Raw genomic sequence first — 23,093 nt, 5'->3', positions numbered from 1 at the left:
ATAAAATGACCAACATCTTCATTCAAACAAAAAGAAGCTTTTCTCAGCCAGGGTTAAATGAACTTAATGCTGAGGCCATCGCTTTAAATTTTGTATTTCATTATATTTTCAATATTCGCTGGGTTAATCACAGTAAGACACATCGTTTGACAGCACTCACTGATCCTATAGAGTGATATTTCATAATATATTTCATAAATTTCAAAAACGCGATTTAGATACATGTTTACACACACACACACACATTAATCTGTCCTTGGCTCTGAGACAAAACAATCCAGCAACAAAATTCACATACACTACATACACTATTCCGCAGAGAAAGCTACAAGCCTGGCTGCAATCTTGCAAGCTTTTTATGTAACAACAAAACAACTGAGATTTCTAATGCTAAAATTTGTATGGGATGTAAATTCAGCACATTCACCGACTCTACGGTCCATCATAATTAAACTCGTGTTGTGTTCATTATTTATACCGATGCAAACGCACTCGCTGGCATCTGGTGTACTGTTGTCTCCAGAATTAATGACAAAGTTAACAAAAAATGACTAAAAATGAAATTATAAATCTTTTCATTGAGGGATATTTACACAAGTTCTCATGTGAAGGCAATTCTGTTAACACGGGTTTTGCATTAATATTATCATCTAAGCGAGAACCACATACGAGTGGGACTGTCTGGTATCTACAAACTTTTGGCCAAATGTGGACATCACCTTTAATTCAGAGTGATCTGTAGATTTGAACCTCATCACATATCCCCCATTGTCTTAACCTCCTGTCAAAGGCAACCAATAATATATTTCAACTAAAACACACCTTTGTACTTTAACATAAATCACCGGTCGCAAAACAGACCCCTGGATCAGCAGCCATATTTTACAGCATCGCCATTGCAGCATTTTTCCATCTCTCATACAATATCCATAAATATGTTGTGGTCAAGCACAAAGTTAAACATTGGCTATCTACTGTATGAAAATGCTGTGCTGACTGAATTTACTACGTCAATTATTGAATTATTGAAAACATACATCTAGGTGACCAGCAGGAGGTAATTCCTTAAAGGTGGGGTCTCCGTTGTTTGAAAAATGCTTCAGAAAACTGAGTCGGGACGACAAACAAAACAAAATATCAGAACAAACGTGTAGCCAATGAGCAAAAAGGGGCGCTTCTTGTCAATATGGGCGAGGGAGAGGGGCCCATTTGGGTTAGGGACATGTTTGTTTTGGTGATTTCAAATGTCAACATTGGATTTCAAACAATGGAGACCCCACCTTTAATAGGTAGGTCAAAATTCATTTAAGGGGAGAGAAAAACAAAAAACAAATCTGAATCCAGCTTAAACAATTTTATAATATAATTTGTCATTTTTGAATTCTTAAATTCAGGTTTGAAAATCAAAGTTAAAAGAATTTATTTATTCATTTATTGTGATGTGAAGTTTTCTCTTTGTATCAAAGTAAAAAAAAGAAAAACGTTTGTGAATTAATTAATAAAAAATCAAGTCCGTAAATGATCAAATATGTATAAAAAAAAAAATCTTCTTCCAAAGGCAAATGAGGACAAGAGGACGAGGCCCTCGGGGAAACATCAGAGATCTTGGATGAGATCAAACTCACTTTGAGCCAGATTTCTCTTACATACAGCAGGACAGCCTCCACTACACGACTGACACTCAGGATGGATTGCAGAGGAAGTGTACAAGCTCAAACAGTGCTTTTATAATCATAATGCGGTATAACGCTGCACAGGCAATAAAATGATACACTGCCCCACACAGCTTAAAAATAATAGTAGTGTTAAATAGTAATAGTTCAGCTAGTCTTAAACGTCTTTCCTTTTAAACGTTAATGAACCACAGAGGCGATAAGTTTTGTGAAGACGTAATTGAGGTCACATGTGGATTTAATCAGAAATCACCACCAATTTAAAATAAAATTTGCACCAACTGCAGAACTTCCTGTTATGTTACTGTTAGTAGAACATGCTCCAGTTACACAAAATACAAACTCTGTACGTACATAATGCATAACTCTGTACAGAACACAAGTTCTTTACTTATGCTATTATATGAATTCTGCCTTCATTCAGAATCACAGACTTAAAGTTATAGGAGAAAAAACTGACAGGAAGTATCACACTTGGTGTTAGAATTTTGTGCTGTTTTTATGCCTTTTTGAATTATTAAACTTGGACCTTTAAAACTGTACAAATTTGACAGAAATTACACAAGTATTAAACTCAGCTTTTTAGCCATTTTAATTATACATATGTATTTAAAAAATGCATTGATGTATATGCTTTTCCCTTTAGAGGTCCCCACAGTGAATCATCTGTTTCCATCTAACTATCCTCAGCATCCTCTACTCTCGCACCGATTACCTTCATATCCTCATTTGACACATCCATGTATATCCTCTTTGTCCTTCCTCTTGACCTCTTACCTGGCAGCTCCATCTCCAACATAACCATCTCCCTCCTCTATACATGTCCAAACCATCTCAATCTATCCTGTGACCTTGTCCCCAAAACAGCCAACCTGAGCTGTCCCTCTGATGTGCTTCTTCATAATCCTATCCGTCCTCGTCACTCCTAAAGAGAACCTCAACATCCTCATCTCTGCCTCACTCCTGTACTCGCCTCTTTTCCACACTCCCCGTAACACCAGATGGTCGACACCAAATACTTAAACTCCTGCACTGTCTTGCCCTCATCCTCCTGTAACCTCACTGTTCTACTTCGCTCCCTCATGTTCATGCACACGTATTCTGTATGCATGTCTTACTACATCTGACTTTCAATCCTCTTCTTCCCACAGCAGGACTCCACCTTTCCAGGTCTTCCTCCACCTGCTCTCTACTCACACTACAAATCATAATTTCATCCGCAAACATCATTGTCCATGGAGATTCCTGTCTGACTTCATCTGTCAACCAAAGCTGATCCTTGTTGTAGCCCCACCTTAAACTCATGTCTGTCCTACAGCACATCTCACTGCTGTCATACTCCTCTCATACATATCCTGAATGAATACAGACAAACATACACTATATATAGCCAAAACCCAGCTGCATACTTTACTGTGATTAGCCTATAGTTCATGCAGGAAAAAAAGATACACGTTGTTAATAAACTGAGTAAATATTAACCAAACTAAGACAAATTGACGAGTAACAAAAACAAAAAACAAACAAACAAAAAAAAAACCAGAAAGGAACATTCACTTTCAGAGATCTGGAATAAAAACACTGTCAATAATAATCGTACGTAATTCAAAGCATTTGTGTGTAAATTTTAATTTTGCGGAGTTGGATCCAAAAATCTACGGCCACGACAGTTTACAGATACGAGATTTTGCATGTTTGTTTAAATACAACTCCAAAATGTACGACTATGACTAGTTTACACACAAACGCTTGTTTTCACAACACCTCTTTTTCACACACGAAAACAGTCTGCGAAACAACTGTCAAAAATACATCACGTTCACAGGCATTACTATCCGAGGGAAGATGAATCAATTCCACAAAGTGCGCATGCGCCGCGCCCTCTTTTAAACCACTGGCGCCAAAATGGCGGATCAGCAGCCAAGCGCTCACTCATCGTCTCGGGTAAGTTGGTTTTTCCTTCCAAATTCGGACATGTTTAAGGGTTAGTTATCACTAATAACAGAGAGGAGTAATATTACAGATATAGGTTAAATTGACGATGAGCAGTGTTGTAATGTAACGGAGTAAAAATACTTTGTTACTGTACTTAAGTAGAAATGTCACGTATCTGTACTTTACTTCGCTATTTGTCAAATTTCACTTTTACTCCACTACATTTCCTAGATAAAATGTATACTTTTACTCTGTTATTTTCCACTAAGCATCTTCGTTACTACAAAATGAAATCAGAAGAAATGTGTGTGACTGTAATAAGGGAGGTTTGGTGAATCACTGCTCCTAGATTGCATTACCCTCCGCACGCTGTACGGAGAAGCACAGGTACGCGCAGCGTGCACGCGCAGCCAGAGCTGGAGGCGTTAATGTATGTTAATCAGAAAGCTGCAAATACAGCAACCAAAAGCAGTGAAATTTCACTATTCTTATCACCAGAGTTGTAGCACAAACAAAATATTAATGCAAACAATCCATACAATACTGAATAAAAATAACATTTATTGATTTGGTCTTTGTGAATATTAGTTTATTAATGACTGCATTCATTGGACACACTGTTTGTAGAGAATGCACACATACATGAACTGATCTGATTCAAGACTGGCATCATTACATCATGCATAACATTTTGGTGTCCACTTTTGCCATTTAATAATACCATAGCTTTTGGCTTACTATGTAGTCATATAATATATAATATAAAACTCTTCTTGTTTTAAATTCTCACTGAGGGATAAAACCCCTAAAGATGAAACCCTAGAACCGCCCCTGGTCTTATGCCTACCGAAAATCACTGAAATTTTACTTTTTACTTTTACTTCAAATACATTAAATAATAGAAAATGACTTTTGACACTTAAGTACAGTAAATATCAGATACTTGAAGACTTTTACTTGAGTAATATACTAAAAGGTGACTTTCACTTCTACCAAAGTCTTTTTCTAGTATGATACCTTTGCTTTCTACTACTTTATACAACACTGACGATGAGTGAGCGCTTGGCTGCTGATCCGCCATTTCGGCGACAGTGGTTTAAAAGAGGGCGCGGCGCATGCGCACTTCGTGGAATCGATTCATCTTCCCTCGGATAGTAATGCCTGTGGACGTGATGACGTATTTTTGACAGTTGTTTCGCAGACCGTTTTCGTGTGTGAAAAAGGTGTGTTGTGAAAACAAGCGTTTGTGTATAAACTGTTATAGTCGTACATTTTGGAGTTGTATTTGAACAAACACACAAAATCTCGTATCTGTAAACTGTCGTTGCCGTAAATTTTGGGATCCAATTCCGCAAAATTAAAATTTACACACAAATGCTTTGAATTACGTACAATTATTATTGACAGTGTTTTTATTCCATACAGGGAGAAACGTGTAAAAAACTAAGTGGTGTCAATGGGACGGCTCTGCCAAAAACAAGTCAAGTCCTTCTCGTTACTAATTTGCCTGAAATATATTATATATTAGATTAAGCGCTTGAGGAAAATCTATTTCAATCATTCGGGCCTTGACCCTGTTTGGATCGAGTTCATTTTGTAATCAGATCACCTGCATGATTCAACTGTATGATTCCAAATAAATCCTACAAACATTTCAACGACTCACTCTCATGACTCTTGGATAAAATTGTGACAAACATAGGGGCTTTTTGGGGTTTCTGGACAAATTTCTTGGGACTGCAGACACCAGTGAATGAAACGTAAATAAATTACTGCCACTTATTCTGCTTCAGTTTCATCCGGTCGAACACTGTCTAAAGAAATTTGTCCTGCCCCATTGAACAAACCATCGGTAGCTAGTATAACTGATAGACCAACAGCTTCACTTTAATATCCTTTTAAAACTAAATCCCATGTGTTAACGACAGGTAGAGTTGCGTGTATTCCTTCACTCCCTCTGGAAAATCTCATAAGGCGGCCCAAAATTATCACAAGCTGCACCGCTGCATTACATTTGAGACAACTGGACTCTAACATTTATACCCAAGACAGTAACATGCTTAGTGCGAGTACATAGTGTGTAGTAAGTCATTTGAGACTTAATACGCCCCCTGACTTCATGTTTCTTTTTTTCCCCAATTCTGGTCAATTCTCACCCACCAGTAACCAACCTGAGAGGGTGAAGGCAATCGTATGCTTCCTCCGAGACACGTGAAAGCAGCCAACCACATCTTTTTGCACTGATGATGTTGCTGAATCACAGGGCAGCGTAAAACACAGAAGAAATTGCTATCCGCCCCCTTCTGCATACGTGAGCTCAAAGACACCTACGGTCGGCTTGGGTCTCTGTGACCGAGATGATGTCGAACTTGTGATTTCTATACGATCGGGCGTTTTTCTTATCGTACAGAATCAAATCGTGGCTATATCGTGGGTGCTCGCTCTGTGAGTGTGTGAGTGAGTGAGAGTGAGAGTGTGGGTGGGAAAGGCAGAGAGTGAAAGAGGCTTTTGTGGCACAAGTCCTTACAAGCAACACCGAATAATCGATCAATCATCATATTTCTCCTCAGGTATGGAACATGTTACAAAACTCTTTCAGTGCACATGTGAACATATCGGTGTACACTAAGGCTACCTCACTGACCCTCTCAAGATATTTCTCAGTCTTATGCAAAGATATCATTTTATCAAAAACAATCATTTTGGGGCTTACACGATCCAGCTAATGAATATTAATGAGCACCAGTGGCTTGCTTATGAATATTAACGCGAGAGATTAATTTTTTAGAATGAGTATAACTTGATGCATTTTATACAATTAAATATAATACAGAAATGCCTGAGGAGACTAAAGAGATAGCACAAGATTTATACAGTATAAAAAAACAGTTATATAACAGCAGTTATAGGGCAGAAATCCTGTACGCTGGGGTGGTGTGCTGAAGAACAGTAGAACACTGCGGGTTACAGCCAATGAATTTGCAAATGATTACACTGTTTAATTTACTAATAAAACAACTCTCATATATTGTAAGAGCGTATAGTTATGATGAACGACTTCCTGTAGATGAGCGACTTCCTGTTCTCGCTAACGCTATAGCCATGATAAGCAGTTGTTCCCTCACCAGCCTCTCCCTCTTTTTCTCCCTTTTATATGTATTTAATTTCTCTAAAAAAAATTGATTTACTAACAAAATTTATTTGTTTTTTTGTTTATTTATTTATTTTAATGTGTTTATTAATAGTCTTATTAATGGTTTAGAATAATAGAGTTGTTATAATGATATAATGACTACAAAATTTCAGTTTACACAAATACCCACTTGGAGAGGACTTTATATTACAGGCAATATAAAAAAAACTGAATTAAACTTACATTTTAACAAACGTGGTAAGACTTGATATAAAAAAAAAAAAACCTTCACACACAGTTGGCAAAATTAATTAGAAATTAGCTTCTGTTTTGTATTTGTTTGGTGAGATCAAGTTGATTGAAACTAATTCACCTGGATGTCACATAATCCGAAATTAATATGAAGTAAATAAATAATTAACAGTCAAATTGTTGATATCTTGAGATTATGTGCAAGGAGGCATTTTTTAAACATTTAGGAAAAAGGTCTTAGTTGTCTGTCTTTTTAACAGCAAGGGATGAAGGACTGACGCTTTATAGGGACTCTGCGGGTGTTGTTTTCAGTATTATCTTCACCGGAAAGAAGGCAAGGAAAAAGGGATGGCGAGGAAATAACTGGAGTGATAACAAGAACTAACTTGTCCTGAAGTCATTCCACAACATTATTAACAGTGAATAGACTTTTTGTGTGCATCGTTCATAAATGAACATTAATCCCTGCATGAGTAGAAGGATTATTTTGCTCACTTTAAGGTGGTGACTGTCATTTAACATTTTCCTCCAACAGCACAACCTGATGCTTTGTATTAGTTTCCTTACTTAACATGGTGAACAAACCAGGTTCTTAATTATTTATTTCAATAATAGAATGATAATTTTTCGCTTTGTTCCAAACTCTGATTTAAAACTGAATCAGACCAATGAGGATACGCATTCAAATTCAGATCTTTATCGTACCTGACTGTGATCTGTACTGAACTGTGTCGCTGAGTTAAAAGCTTAAACTTTAACACTACTAAGCTGATGCTTTACGAGGGCCAATAAATCTTGAGCTTGGTCTACGCGGCCAATGATGTCTTTTTAACGAGCGAACGGGGACTCTGCGTCAGACACCTCGACCGTGTCTGCTGTCGTAATATCGCTCAGTTCCTGGGCTCCATTCCAGCTGCTTCAGATTAAAAAAAAATAAATTAAAAAAATAACCCTAAGGCTCTCTGGACTTCAGCCATGAAACCTCAGTCACTGACACTTCTCAGATGAGTTCTGCTCTTACGTCGATAGGGAAAGGAGACATCACTGAGGTCATGAGTCATTTCTCAGGAGGTTTTGATAGATTGTGTGTTTAATATTGTTAGGAAATAAAAAAAGGCAGGAAATAAGACTGAGCAGTGATGAATGGTTGGTGTCACTGCTTTTGAAGTAGAATTTAGGTTTTGTAAGCAGCAACTACACACAAAAAAAGATGCGATGGTTAGGTTCAATTCAGGGTTGGTCAAACTCTCTGTATAAAGAATTATACAGACGATACAGTCACGAGGTTCCTATTACAGTAATATAAGACCAAGTATAAAAGACCAAATCATAAAGAATGCTATCGCTCAATCGAGTGTTAGTTCACATACACTATTAAAAAGAATCCCAATGACAAAATGACTGAGCTGATGCAAAAATAAAAACGTGACTACGCTCGGTTCAATAACACAATGTTGTGCTGTTATAGGAAAATAATCAATGATGTAATGTAGCGGAGTCATTGTGAGCCCTGTTTCATTCATTATTTTCCTCGAACAAAAATGATACCAAAAGACACTGAATATGTCCACAATCTGAGAAAGTTTGTTTAACGGGGAAAAACGGATAATGCAATTTGTCCGTTTTTATCGCTGAACTGTTGAATGGCCACAAAATAAGTTAGCTCCTGTTCTCACTTATGGTATAGTGGCTATAAATGGACGTCCCTTCGTTGGGCTCTTTTCTCCGCTCAGCTTGTCATCTTAGAGAGAGAATCCTAAGCTGGAAAAACTTATTTTTTTTTAAATCGGATGTTAGTTTCAGATTCTTACGAATTGGAGGTGTTCAAGAATATCTGACAATCTGAAACTAACATCCGACTTTAAATCACAAATAAGGATTTTAATCCATCTCCGATGTCTCGAATTGCACCGAAACAAATGTACAACTAACTCGAATGAGCAGCTCGCTAGACCACAAAGACAAAACCTCAATCTTTCAGGCTAGAGTAAATTATTAAAGTATATAAAGTATAATTAAAGTACAACACCATGATGCTTTGCTCCTGCTGTATATGAAAAAACGGCCACGATCTCGGTGAAGGCCGTGTGCTCAATGGAGAATGTGCATCCCGTCTATTCTCGGTGTGGCCACATTTAGACGCTGAACAATTTCTAAATCGAACTACGGCTCTGTTCACGTACAGCATTTTGGAAAACGATCTGAACAGCACACGAATGAGGCCCTTTCAAGTGGTTAAGTGGTCTACAGTCCCTGCAGGATTTTACAACATTGCGATTACAGGAATCACTCAGTGATATCTGGAGTAGGATTTTCTGAAAATTTGGATCGCGAGGTTATCACGACACAAATTCAGCCCAAGCCCTATTCGATTGACATGCGTCGAACCGCCATCATAGAAAGTCATTACATATGCATCATCACTGGTAGGAGTTTAAAAGAAGAATCCTGTATTGCGAGTTCACAATTTCAAACAGTTATCTGCAAAAAAAAAATTAAAACAATAACAACAAAAAAAAGTTGCTTTGCCAATTTTTGGGGGAAAGAAAATAAATAAAAAATACAAATTGCAGCGAGATCAAGCTTTTTTCACTGCAAAACACTGCAAAATCCTGAAGGACCTGATATCGTAAATATATATTTTCTTCTTGTTTTAATATTTTGAAACGTTACTAGGAGTCACAATTGCACAAGCCATATTTAAATTAAGGTGAATTTAAATTAATAGCAAACATGTAACAGGGTTCAAGTAATCTTTTCACTAGTGTAGTTCAGCAATAAAAAGATTCCTCTGTTAAGTGCTGTGTCTCAGATTGTGTACTTAAGAACTATTCGGGATTATTTTATGCTCTGCTGCTAACCGGGTTTCCTATTACACTTAGTGTTGAAGTTTTAAAACTCATGTAACCGTTACAGCTGTCAAATGGTTTGTGTTGTGTATTTAGTAAATATCTAAGAAAGTAGTGTCAGAGCCATTAGAGACACTGCTCATGACACAAATCATGACGGTGTAGTCTTAACGAGAGATGGAGTTTGTCAGTGCGTTTAACGCTGCTTTGATTAAAATTTTTAAACACTGTAGAAAGTCTACTTGGAAACCTGACAGACAGAGATGTTTTGGATCTAAAGTGCCATCTAGTTAATTACACGTTTAAAAAGAAACACAACAGCACTTGCAGGGCTGCTGATTGTGTTTATGGAAAGTATATTCCTTTGGATTTTAGTTACAGTCCTATATTTCAATTTTGGAGTTTTGATGATGGATTATTTTAATGAGTGGTTTATCTGAATGATGGATCTTCAAGTCTTGTAGACAACAATCACAATCCCACCATTAAAATGTGCATGGATGACATACCGTTGTCAAGTAGTTGGGGCTCTGTACTGGCTTGAATGAGCTTGTCGGCTCGACAGTCCCAGAGCAAGCATAAACAGATGATCCACAAAGCTGCCAGTTTGCTGAAATCCATAGCAAGACTTCTGGCTCGATCTGCGGAGAAGAAATGTTTAGAGCGGGTTAAGTTTATCGCCATTTCTACCAAGCTGTATTGTCTGACATTTGTTCTGGCATGAAACTGACTGACATTTCTGTTCCAAAGTTAATCTCGGTACCAGATAAATTTAATCTGGCTCAGACTCGACTAAATAACTGTTGCTAAATAAAACGAAGATAGCACTCACTCACTCAGTGTGATGCGATTATACAAAAACAAGACCAGTTGGATCATTAAAACTGATGAATTGTGAAGAATATGAATAAAGACCATGCTTGTGAGATTGAGTGTAATATGGCATTGCTTTAGTAACTACTAGTTACATTGCTTTAGTAACTACTGCCATGACAGTTAATGATAGTATCACCTGTGGCTTTCTGAGGGGACAAAAAGGTAGCGAAGCCAGATTATATATGCCGGTCATCATCTTATTTTAAATCTTTAAAATATTTTTTTTGGGCCTGTATTCATAAATGTTCTTAGTGTAAAGAGTTTCTCCTAGTGATGCAATTCTAAGAAAATTCACAGAAATGTGGGAGTTTTCCCTTAATGTTAAAGAGACTATTTTAGTAAAGATAAAATTTATTCTGAACGCATCTTAACCCTTAAAAGAGGTCAAAACGTGTTAGGAGAAGTTAGAAGGACATTTAAGAGAATTAAGAGCTTCTTTATCAGAGGAGAAAATGGCTGAAAGGTGAAGAGGGAGAAGAAACGTGTTGTATATAATATTTAATAACGATAGTGAGTTAATAAAATGACACAGCTTAGATCATGTAGGGATTATTATTGTGACCAAACATATTAGAGATAATATCTATCTATACAACGTCTTATATATATATTATATATTCTGAGGCCATGTCATTTAGACATCACTAACATCTAACATCTCTAAAACCGAGATGAAATGCCATAGCAGCAGAAATTATCATTTGTCTCTGACATTTCTGCTCTGGAGAATGTTTACATTAAGTTTATAACATACAGATGTTAGAACATCTCTAGTATGATCGGGCATCATAACGTAATCCCTTCACGATATAGACTCAAATATCTTAACAGAGACAAAGTGAAGGTTTATAATAGAGCAAATATTAAAAGCGCTCCAATTTATTTATTTTTTATTGGAACAATCAGTCTTTAAAAGAATGCGTCACCTAGTAACAGTTTAAGCCCCGCCTCCTGAGTCTAAGATAAAATTAGTTGTATTTTCTTTGTTTAGAGTTGCTCTAAAATTGGTCCTGAATCACTCTTAAGCTTCATAGCCAGATTCATAGCTAGAAATGTTTAAGCTAAATTAGGAGCTCTCGGAGATCGTTATTAGACTCTTTATAAATACAGGCCCTGGTTTTTAAGTTGGTATAGCATACAAAATAGGTGAAAAGGACACGCATTTTGTGAGAACACGATTTATCTTATTTTGGATGATTCCAAAAACTACTGCCAATCGCCACAAGGCAATGAAAGGCATAAAATATATTTCCTAAAATTAAAATAAAATCATTCGGCTTAGGGTTAACAATTTAAACCCGTGTGTGAAGTCGTTAGTGGTATTATTCCTAAGTCTATATTTACTTACTAACAGACAGTGATTGAGTTCAACGCTTGTGGTTGTGGTTTTAGAAATTTGGGTTATAAGACTTTGCTATATATTTTAATGTGTAGGCCAGACATAAGTTATTCTCCCCTAACCAAAATATCCTGATTAAAATTACTTATTAAAATAAAGCATGTACAAATTATCCATTAATATTATTTTTTTTTAAATGTCTTAACTTTTTGTTGAAGTTTTAAGAACCATCTGATTTATTGCATCCTAATTCTTGAAATAATAATATTCTTAGATTATTTTAGACTTTTATCTCCCTCTAAGTTTTATATAATTTTATGTCGTTATTTTTTATAATTATAAAATTTACTAATCCCTCTAATGATTTATGTATCTGTCAGATAACTTGCCTGTTAAAAAAAATGAATGGCTTACAAACGCTCGTCCTGTATAGTAAACTTTATATTTAAAAAAAATCTATTCTTAATTTGAACCAAATAAATAACTATTTTGTACCAAATGCTAACAATGCTAACCTGAGGTGATTAGTTAGCAAGCTAGCAAAGTTAGCTTAGCTATGTCAAAGCTACCGATTCCTTCACTGTCGTAAGATAAACTTTGTTTCTTTTTATTTCTTGACATATTTCAGGTCAATGAAAAGTCTTTCAGCTTGTCAAGGTTTAACGATAAACGCTGAAAACATTCAGAAACAAAAGCAAGGAATTGCAGTGACACGACATATAAACACATTTAACGTTAAGCTAACAAATGCTAATAGAAAAACGCCATGACAATATCGTGTTGCCAGATTGTGATGCTTTCTTTTATTTTTTTTTTTTTACGTCTTAGGTGAATATTTATAATCGCGTTGTAACGATGATAGATTTTGGATCCAAATGCAATGGAAATATATTGTGTTGTAATATACACTGTAATATATCTTAGTCATACAATGGTGTGTAAAATGTTGCATACCTTTTGATCCGTGTCTAGGAATGTTAAAAACAATATTACTCGTGACAGGGAGGATTTGTTTTAATTTATTCTGGCAACCCTCAAATTCACTTTCTATCGCCAACCGTCATTTTTTTAAATAATTGACACTTATAATAAGATTATTATTGTTATTATTATTAAGTGTACAGTGTTAGCAAACGAGCTAATAGATTAAAACGCACAGAGGGCATGAGGTAGCTAGATAAACAAAACAGATAGAAAAGAAAACGTGGCGTTTGCCGTTAACAAAGACGACAGAGTGACACTTTTACACGTACATTCGTCTTTTGTGTTAAGTTTGATACCTGAGATTTGCGTCGACTTTTATTTGGAGATGATATAAAAACCCCACAGGATCGTTTATGTCCTATTCCAGTTCCCAGGAGAATCCCGACCGCAGCTCTCCATTGAGACGATGAAGAAACAGCTGACAGCGTGGCTGCTTGTTACACTCAATAAAACCCGGTCCTTGTGTTTGTTTAATTCAGGAATAAGAGATAAGATCAGAAGGTCTCAGCTCAATGCAGTGCGTTCAGCTCGAGCTGCATTGTAATGGATCAGCACAGCAGGAGACAACACTGGGGACAGAGAAAGGAGCGATGTATCCGGTTAAATACAACAAATTATAAAAACAAACGTGTGCGCTTGGTCTTATTAAGTCCGAATTTAGCGTGCACTTAAGGACAGGCTGTGTGTCTGTCCGATTTTCCCCTCACACTCGCCCCCGCTTCCTCACTAGCACACGCTTTTTTGAAAGACCGCAGACAGGGTTGCCAGATCTTTCAATAGGACACAAATAAAAAAAAACCTAAACCAACTGAACCAGAACCTTACTCACTTCTTAATATTGTCATATTCGATTATTAAGTGTATATTAATTCATATATATTCCGTTTGAGTAGATTAAAAAAATGGTATCAAAGACAAGAATTCTTCATTCTTTAATTAGGGACGTGCTTGGTTTACGAATGATCGGTTCATTGAGTCGGCTCCTCGAGTCGGTTCTTGTTGGTACAAGAAACGAATCGAGGAGCAGACTCACTGTTCGTTTCACTGTTCGTTTCAACTGTTCACTGTTCACATGACTTTCCAGTCATTTTAACTGTTATTCGTTCATTTACATTTACATTTATCTTCCTATACAAATAAAATTAATAACAGATAACATTAATTAAAAGTGAAATTAACAAAGAGTCGGCTCCTCGAGTCGGTTCTTGTAGGTTTCATTAACTTTAATTGATTTTTCGTTTTATTTGGATTGGAAGATGACTCTATAGGTCATCAGCCTATACAAATAAAACGAATAACAGTTAGAATGAATTAACAATGAAATTAATAATGAGTCGGCTCATCGAGTCGGTTCTTGTGGGTTCCATTAACTTTAATTCATTTTATTTGTATAGGAAGATAAATCTATATATAAACATATTTCTTATATATTATATATATAATTCATGTGTGAAACATTGGTTTCCATGTTGGCACATAAGTTAAACGTGTGTACTATAGTTATAGATAACATCAACAATTTCTGCTCCTTCCTTCGAGGAAGTGGTGTTTTTCTATGTAAATGTAGTGTGTAAAAATAACACTCTGGCCACGAACACTAGTAACAAAAGAAGCAGATGCTTCACACCCACAAGAGACAAACCAACCACAAGCAACGCATCTATTTTTAGGGAGAATGTAGAGTCAGGGTGATGTGTCATTTATAAAGGAGTCAGCTCTCTGAGTCAATTCTTTGAAGCTGGACATATATCCATTTCATTAGACACAGAAACATATGCATGGGATGCTAGTCCATCACAGGGCACCATGAACACATCCAAGGGCAGTCAAATCATAGCCAGTTTATCTATCCAAAAATAGCATTGATATGTTTAAGAGCTTAAAGAGTCGCCTCCAATGGTGAGCCGAACGTACTGAATCACTGAAAATATTCAAAATTCTAAAAGCTGCTCATTACACTTCAAGAATATGCACTATTATGTCCTCCTATGATCCTAAAGAACATCTCACCAATATCTGCTGCTTGTTCAAGCTTTTAATTATTCATTAGAAAATAATTTAGTTTAGCCAGAATATACACGTGTTTTGTTTACATTAAGGAAATTCTCACTTAATTGATTTGAAGAAACATAACATATAGTCTATGTAAATATCATACATAAACAAATAACATCGATTTCTTGATTTCTCTTTAAAAGAGTTCCAGAGATGTGTTTAAAATGTGGAGGTGGCAACTTTGACTGCAGAGAAGACTTTTAAATTCTATTCTCACCTGTATTAATAAAATCCCGCCTCCTGCCTGTGATCGGCTAGTAGCACTGCTCTTTCTTCGTCACGATTGGCTAGTACTTCATACCGACGCTGTTTAATTGGTAGATTGCTGATCAATTACGCGTTAAGGAGAAACTCAGTTCGGAAAACGGGTAGTAAAAGAAAAGCCCTGCATCTCGTGTGTTGGATTGCGAGAGGGCGTTTTGGTGTAACTGCTGCAACACTGCCATCTACTGTACAGGTGTTCAAATTACACGAGTTTCCCAGATTTAGGCAGTGGTGGGGGGGAAAGAACAAAGCAATTACACAGACGCAGAGAATAGACACTTTAAATTTAAGTAATTATTTTAACTTTAATTTTTAACATAATTACAATCATGCTTTTCTTTAAGCAGCTATCTCATTTTCCCTGTAAACATAAATAACTGATATGTACCATCAGCCACATTTCTGGCATTTAGCAGACACCTGTATACAGACTGGCTTACAAATTATACAACTGAACAATCGAGGGCCCTGCTCAGGGATCCAGCAGGGGCAGTTTGGTGGATGTGGGATTTGAACTCATGAACTTCCAGTCAGTAGTCCGACACCTTGAACATTAGGCTCGTCATGCGGTTCGTCATCTGTTGCGACCTTCTCACAATACTACACAATGTAGTTAACGCTGTAGCTATCAGTGTGTCTGAAGATGGATAATGTACATGACTGCAGTTCAAACACGAGGACAAGTGATCCGGGCTTAGATAGATAGATAGATAGATAGATAGATAGATAGATAGATAGATAGATAGATAGATAGATAGATAGATGGATGGATGGATGGATGGATGGATGGATGGATGGATGGATGGATGGATGGATGGACGGACAGACGGACAGACGGATAGACACATAGATCCCTCCACTTTCCAGTCATTGGCTGGATGAGAGCAGAAGAGACCTATATGATTTGTACACAGTCAGTTCTTCTGCCCTGCGCCCGGTCTCACCTAGTCCAGAGTTAAACAATTACTACAAAGGAAGCAATGAAAAGATGATTAAATTCAAATTCATATCAAGTACAACATGCAGCGAAATGTCAAATGGAATAAAAATAAAATAGTAAAGGAATGATAAAACTGAATCAGTAAGAAAGACACAGAAAAAAATGAATAAAGGAAAATTCAATAAGAAAAATAAAATAAAAAATAAATTATCTGTACAGAACGGAGTAAAAATAGACAAAATGTATATAAAAAATACAGCATATGAATAAATACAGTGGCCGATGATTTATGTATATTAATAGGATTATATCACTATATTATGGCTGTTTATGAGTAAAATTATTATTATTATTATTATTATTATTATTATTATTATTATTATTATTATTATTATTATTATTATTATTATTATTATAAAACTAGGCCCAATGATAAATAGATTTTATATGTCGATTTTATAGCTGCTGTAACATAAGAATTGTAATGTAACAGGAAGAAACCTATTAATAAAATCACTTTCCTTCCTCCATCTCCCTCTCTCTCTCTCTCTCTCTCTCTCTCTCTCTCTCTCTCTCTCTCTCTCTCTCTCTCTCTCTCTCCTCTGTTTGTGTCCCCACTCTCTGTCTTAGTCCCTTCCCCACAATCTCTATCTGTCTGTCTGTCTGTCTGTCTGTTTGTCTGCCTATCTCTCTCTCTCTCTCTCTCTCTCTCTCTCTCTCTCTCTCTCTCTCTCTCTCTCTCTCTCTCTCTTTTTAACACACACCTTTCCTCTTCACTGTAAGTACTTTACCTAAGGAAATTAATAACTCCCTCAGCATCATTCTGCTTTATTCATCCATTCATTCATTCATTCATTCATTCATTCATTCATTCATTCATTCATTCATTCATTAATTCATTCATTCATTCATTCATTTTCTACCGCTTATCCGAACCACCTCGGGTCACAGGGAGCCTGTGCCTATCTCAGGCGTCATTGGGCATCAAGGCAGTGCCAACCTGGACGGAGTGCCAACCCATCGCAGGGCACACACACACTCTCATTCACTCACTCACACACACACACACATACACACACTACAGACAATTTTCCAAAGATGCCAATCAACCTACCATGCATGTCTTTGGACCGGGGGAGGAAACCGGAGTACCCGGAGGAAACCCCCGAGCACGGGGAGAACATGCAAACTCCACACACACAAGGCAGAGGCAGGAATCGAACCCCCAACCCTGGAGGTGTGAGGCAAACGTGCTAACCACTAAGCCACCTTGCCCCTCATTCTGCTTTAGGAAAATAATAATAATAATAAACCTATTTGCGGTTTGATGATGCAGAGTTGATGAGTTTCCTACAACAACCTGACTCAGAGTGAGTTATTCTTTACTAAAAGAACATGGTTCAGGAACTACAGTGAATCTATTTAAAAAAGAATATATTAAAGAGAGTGAGAAACTCTGATGTTGTCCCATATATATACATTTTAACCACATCTGTACATCTTATCAGTCTTTTGTGGTTATATGTACAGGATATGTACTAATATCCTGAATATGCCACAGTGAGTCAACAAGTATGACTCAACGAATCATAGATGAACAACAGGCTTCATTCGGAATCCTCCTTTAAAAACCTATGTGTTCTTTACCAACAAAGTGCACTTTCATAATGTACACAAACTTTCTACAGAAACCTCACAGTGCCTACAGTGTTTTACAGCCGACTTATTCTGCGCCACTTATCTTTACTCTAGTTATTTTGCAATCCTGTCATGCACATGAGCAGACTTTTAAAAAAAGCTTCTTGTGAGACAGACTGCTTCCTCAATGTGACTGCGTTACTCAGTCGCCGCAATGTTTCTGTTTAGAAGACACAAATGAATGTAGCTGACATGGCCTTTATAGCAGTGTGGGTGTGAAGAACCCATTTATTGTAGGAGGATTAAATACTGCACAGATTAAGCGGAGTACGCTACAGACACAGGATCAGCTTGCTCTGGGTATGTTAAAGCTTTTAAATATAAAAATATATAAATAAATACATTTAAGCTTTACATAGAGCTGAGATAAGACAATGCCAGGACCAGGGTGTGAAAACTTTAAAATGACATTAAAATTAATCCTTTAATCTATGAAATTAATGTAATATAATTAAATTGTTTGTTTTTGTGTTGTAAACTTTATTTATTTATTTATTTATTTATTTATTTGTTTATTTATTTATTTATTTATTTATTTATTTATTTTTCCTCTGCTTGTGGAAAATATGAATAGACAAAAAATATTTTGCAAATGTGTGTTAAAAATCTGCTCAAGCCTGTCAGGTGACAAAGCGGCAGAATTTTAGAAAAACCATAAAAACAAACAAAAAAAAAAGATTAGGTTTTTAAACATTATCACACACCACCTGCTACTTGTAGAAACTTTTTCCATCCAAACGATGTTAAAATGTTACTATTTTCCTTTAAGAAGTTTTTCTTCCTCATGTCTACATTTACGTTGCAGCTCTGAAACCAGCCAGTCTGACTAAAGGTGACTAAAACCTCTAGTAGATTGTCTCACGTGACAAACACCATGCTTTCCTGAAATTGTTGGTTGTTGTAGTTAGTTATGTTCTGTAGTGAAACAGATCTTATCTCAGGTGGTTAAGGCTCTGGGCTGTTGATTGGAGGATCAAGGTTTAAGCCCCAGAACTGCCAAGATGCCACTGTTGGGCCCTTGAGCAAGGCCCTTAACCCTCTCTGTTCCAGTGGTTCTGTATCATGTTTGACCCTGTGCTTTTACTCCATACTCCAAAGCTGGGATTAGTGAAGACAGAATTTCACTGTGCTGTAACGAATAGGCATTTTCCGGGTAGTCGCAACATCCGGCGACAATCCTGCGCCATCAAGTCATCATCAAAACAGTGAAGAGAGCTTAAACACTCCATACTGATGACCATGGACTATTTTGATACACAGTAGATGTGAGTGCAAACATCATTTATACATGCGAGCAAATGCTGTGAGTGGCTTTAAACTCGGCACAGAGCGTCAGTCATTCATTTAAGACCTCCTGTAATGGGAAAATATTTCTTAAAACATCGCTCCACATTGGGTTCCTTCCTTACTTCATATTTTGGAGATGATCTTCTTGTTAGCCTTCTCCGAAATCCATTCATGAACCTTTAAAGAATGATTTGTTAGCATTAAATATTTACCGTAGTCTCCATCTACCACTGATGAAACAAAACAAAAAAAACATTTTTTTAGCTAACATTTATTATTTACATAAAATTTTCTGGCATAACATTTAGTGACTTTTTTATGATAGGTATATTTTTACGTTGTTACTTTGGTTCACACCGTAAAGCTCTTCGCGTTTTAATGTCAGGTGCATCAGTGGGAACAATATCCAGACCCAAAGGCAGGGATGGAAGGCAGAATGAAGTTTTATCGTTTTTTTTTTTTTTTATTGTGAAGAGATAACAAAATATAATCAAAAGCACATGGCACAGGAGATAAACAAACCCTTCCAGAACGCCATCTGGTGTTCTAGCCGAGAATGATTCAAGCCATGTTCAAAAGTATTGATACAGATTGGATAATCGATTGCAAACGATTAACAAAGTTAATTCATTAATGAGTCAGTGAGCATTTTGTGACTCTAGAACCCCAAACCACAAACTATTCGCTCAAAACTCTGATTTTAATAGTTAGCATGCTATCAATACACGTTTTTTTTTTTTTCAGGTGTCTGAAGAAGCTGGGCCAAAATGCAAAGCATTAAGTGTGTGGTGGTTGGAGATGGAGCTGTAGGGAAGACCTGCCTTCTAATCTCCTACACCACCAATGCCTTTCCTAAAGAGTACATCCCTACTGTGTTTGACAATTACAGCGCAGAGATCACAGTGCAATCCAAACCCATCAGTCTTAATCTCTGGGATACGGCTGGTCAGGAAGCTTACGACCGCCTGCGCACCATATCTTACCCCCAGACCAATGTCTTCATCGTCTGCTTCTCTATCTCCAGTATGACATCTTTTGAGAACATCAAGCTGAAGTGGTATCCCGAGGTATCGAAACACTGCCCAAATGTACCCATTCTTCTAGTAGGAACCAAAAAAGACCACAGAGAGGATCCGGAAATCTTGCAAAAATTAAAGGAACAGAAACTGACCCCTGTCACCGAGCAGCAGGGAAAAGCTCTAGCGCGAGAAATCAGAGCTGTCAAATACCTCGAGTGCTCGGCTCTCAATCAAGAAGGGGTGAAAGAAGTATTCGAAGAGGCTGTACATGCTTACCTGAACCCGAAACCTGAGCGTAAAGTATTTTGTACAATTTTATAAAGACTATTTTTTCAAACATCATTGTAAAAAAAACACCTTTGGACTCTCTGAAACATGGACTTCAAGATATCCTTTGATTTATTTCCTATTTACTAAAATACCATGAAAAGGAAGTTGTTAGTACAGTTTATATACAGACTAAAATAGCTTAGACGAATATCCCCTCTGCTGCTTCTCTATTTCTACCCATCCTGAGGCATAGAGATTGTACTGTACCAGCTCCAGTAGTGTTCCGCATCATGAAGATTTCAGACCCTCGGTGAGAAGAGGCCAACCCTGTGAGGATCTTGGGGTATATACAGATGTACCACTTCATGAAGTATTCGGACATTCTAAGAACAGATGCTAACTCCATGTGATCTTTGAGGACAACAACCTCCTCGTAAATACACAATTGTCAGACCGTATATGACTGTAGAAAGGACACAATCACACCCTCCAGTGTCACCCAAATGAGGATGAGGTTCACTTTTGAGGTTCCTTTCAAGGTTCCTCTTCAATCTAAGCAAGTTTCTCCTCACCACAGTCACCTCAGTCACCTCAGACTTGCTCATTGGGGATAAATACAAACACATTTAAATATATCTAATATGAATAATTGTAATAATTTGTGTATAAAATTAAACCTTTTTGTACTATATTTCTTATGTACTGTGAAGCTGCTTCGAGACAACGTTCACTGTTAAAAGCGCTACACAAATAAATTCTGAATACGAACTGAATTGACGTTTAAGTTTGAGAGTAAGAAATGGACGAATTCTGGCTTAGTCACATCTTTCTAGTTCAAACCAGAGATGGGGGACTCGAGTCATATGACTTGACTCGAGTCAGACTTAAGTCGCAAATTTGAGACTTGAGACTTGCTTGAGAAATATTAAAAAAGACTCGACTTGACTTTGACTTGACATTCATGACTTGAGACTTGACTCAGACTTGAGTTAAATGATTCAGAGATGGGGGACTCGACTTGACTCGAGTCAGACTTAAGTCGCAAATTTGAGACTTGCTTGACAAATACTAAAAAAAAGACTCAACTTGGCTTTGACTTGACATTCATGACTTGAGACTTATTTGTGACTTGCAGATTTGTGGCTTACTCCCACCTCTGGTTCAAACAGACTTGCTTGTTCCTACCTACAATATTTTCTAACATCCTTTTTTGTTTCTATCCCAAAACTAGTAGCTTATTTGAAAGCATCCCAGCCCTGAACAGGCAGTTACTAAAGATGATGCAATAGCTAATAGATTTGTTCTGACCATTTCTCATATCTCCTGCTTGTTCTGTCATGCTCCAGTCATGATGCACTCCTTAATTCTCAGAAGATGTCATATGATCTCTTGCATGTGACTGTCCTATGACCACCTTTCATGATTTGTAATGAAACACACATGAAAATAGTCACAGCTAATTTCTCACATGTTGCTACTGAATCATCGGTATAACAGAGGTGAATAGTCACTTAGTCATCAAATGTGGTGGTGTAGGAGTTTCCAGTATGCAGTGTTCCATTAGTGAGGAAAAACAATAATACTGTACTAATTTTAATTCCAGGCATCAATACCGGCCATATGAGTGAGATTTAACTTAACCTACAGGATTTGATTCAGACATTCTGTGATACTTGTATGTTAATTTATGCAAATAATAAATTGTTCTCTTGATCATATGTATCTCAGAGGATTATGTGAGTAAAAGGACACAACGTTCCTACAAGACCATGAAATACAGAACTAGGATGACAAAGTAAGTAGCTTAGCCACATAAAGCGCATAGTGTGCAAACTAGTGCAAACTATGCAAGGCAAGACACAATACGATATGGACAGATACATTAAAAATAAATAGTGCTGGCCAGTATACAGTCTGTTTGGACCCTTGTGCAAATTAAATTTTTCGTGTACAAATATGTACACATTTGGTAGGAGCATTTAAACAGCATTAAACTTGAAGTTATGAGCTTCTGGAGTCTTGCAGAACCATGGAAAAATGTGCTGTATACATGGATGTATATTGATTGAAAATGTGTGTGTGTGTGTGTGTGTGTGTGTGTATGTGTGTGTGTGTGTGTGTGTGTGTGTGTGTGTGTGTGTGTGTGTGTGTGTGTGTGTGTGTGTGTCAGTTCAGTTACATATGAAAAATCACATGATCCGTAATCAAGATGTTAGCTAAACAAAGTTTAATTCAAACAAATAACAGATATTATTACATCAAACTGGCCTGATATGTTCATAACATCGACTAACTCAGTTTTTTAAATTAAATTAATGCATGTAAAAGATGGCTTTGAGAAATCTTGGTTCTTATTCTTTGAATGCTGACTCAGATATTTTCAGGAAAAAAAATACTAAAATGGAGAACTAGCCAGGTCATACTTCATTGCTAAAGCATCGCTGTTACATTCAGACTAAATGTGAAAGAGGAACCCAGCTGAGTCTTCTGATCATTGGAAATGAATAAGCTGGTTTCTT

General features: G+C 36.8%; 2 protein-coding genes across 6 annotated transcripts in view; one reads left to right on the top strand and one right to left on the bottom strand.

Moving 5' to 3' along the window:
- Positions 1-13,801, bottom strand: part of stim1a (stromal interaction molecule 1a) — a 42,431-nt gene extending 28,630 nt beyond the window's left edge. For 2 of the 5 annotated variants that reach the window (XM_047820357.1, XM_047820358.1), the window contains exons 1-2: positions 13,338-13,797; positions 10,352-10,483 (exon numbers count right to left, since the gene is read on the bottom strand). In XM_047820357.1, the coding sequence (XP_047676313.1) occupies positions 10,352-10,463 (112 nt within the window). In that variant the 5' untranslated portion in view covers positions 10,464-10,483; positions 13,338-13,797. Of the gene's footprint in view, positions 1-10,351; positions 10,484-13,337 lie in introns of all 5 variants that reach the window. The other 3 variants (XM_027150583.2, XM_027150588.2, XM_027150589.2) reach the window with 3 other exon arrangements.
- A 4,329-nt stretch (positions 13,802-18,130) lies between these two features.
- Positions 18,131-21,265, top strand: LOC113645087 (rho-related GTP-binding protein RhoG-like). Its single transcript, XM_027150375.2, has 2 exons — positions 18,131-18,298; positions 20,030-21,265. The coding sequence occupies exon 2, from the start codon at positions 20,053-20,055 to the stop codon at positions 20,623-20,625; it is 573 nt and encodes a 190-aa protein (XP_027006176.1). The 5' UTR covers positions 18,131-18,298; positions 20,030-20,052; the 3' UTR covers positions 20,626-21,265.
- Positions 21,266-23,093: the final 1,828 nt, after the last annotated feature.

Source organism: Tachysurus fulvidraco, chromosome 11 (assembly GCF_022655615.1).
Source record: "Tachysurus fulvidraco isolate hzauxx_2018 chromosome 11, HZAU_PFXX_2.0, whole genome shotgun sequence".
Lineage (NCBI taxonomy): Eukaryota > Metazoa > Chordata > Actinopteri > Siluriformes > Bagridae > Tachysurus > Tachysurus fulvidraco.
Note: the sequence above shows the minus strand (reverse complement) of the source record. Positions and strands in the feature narration are given on the sequence as shown.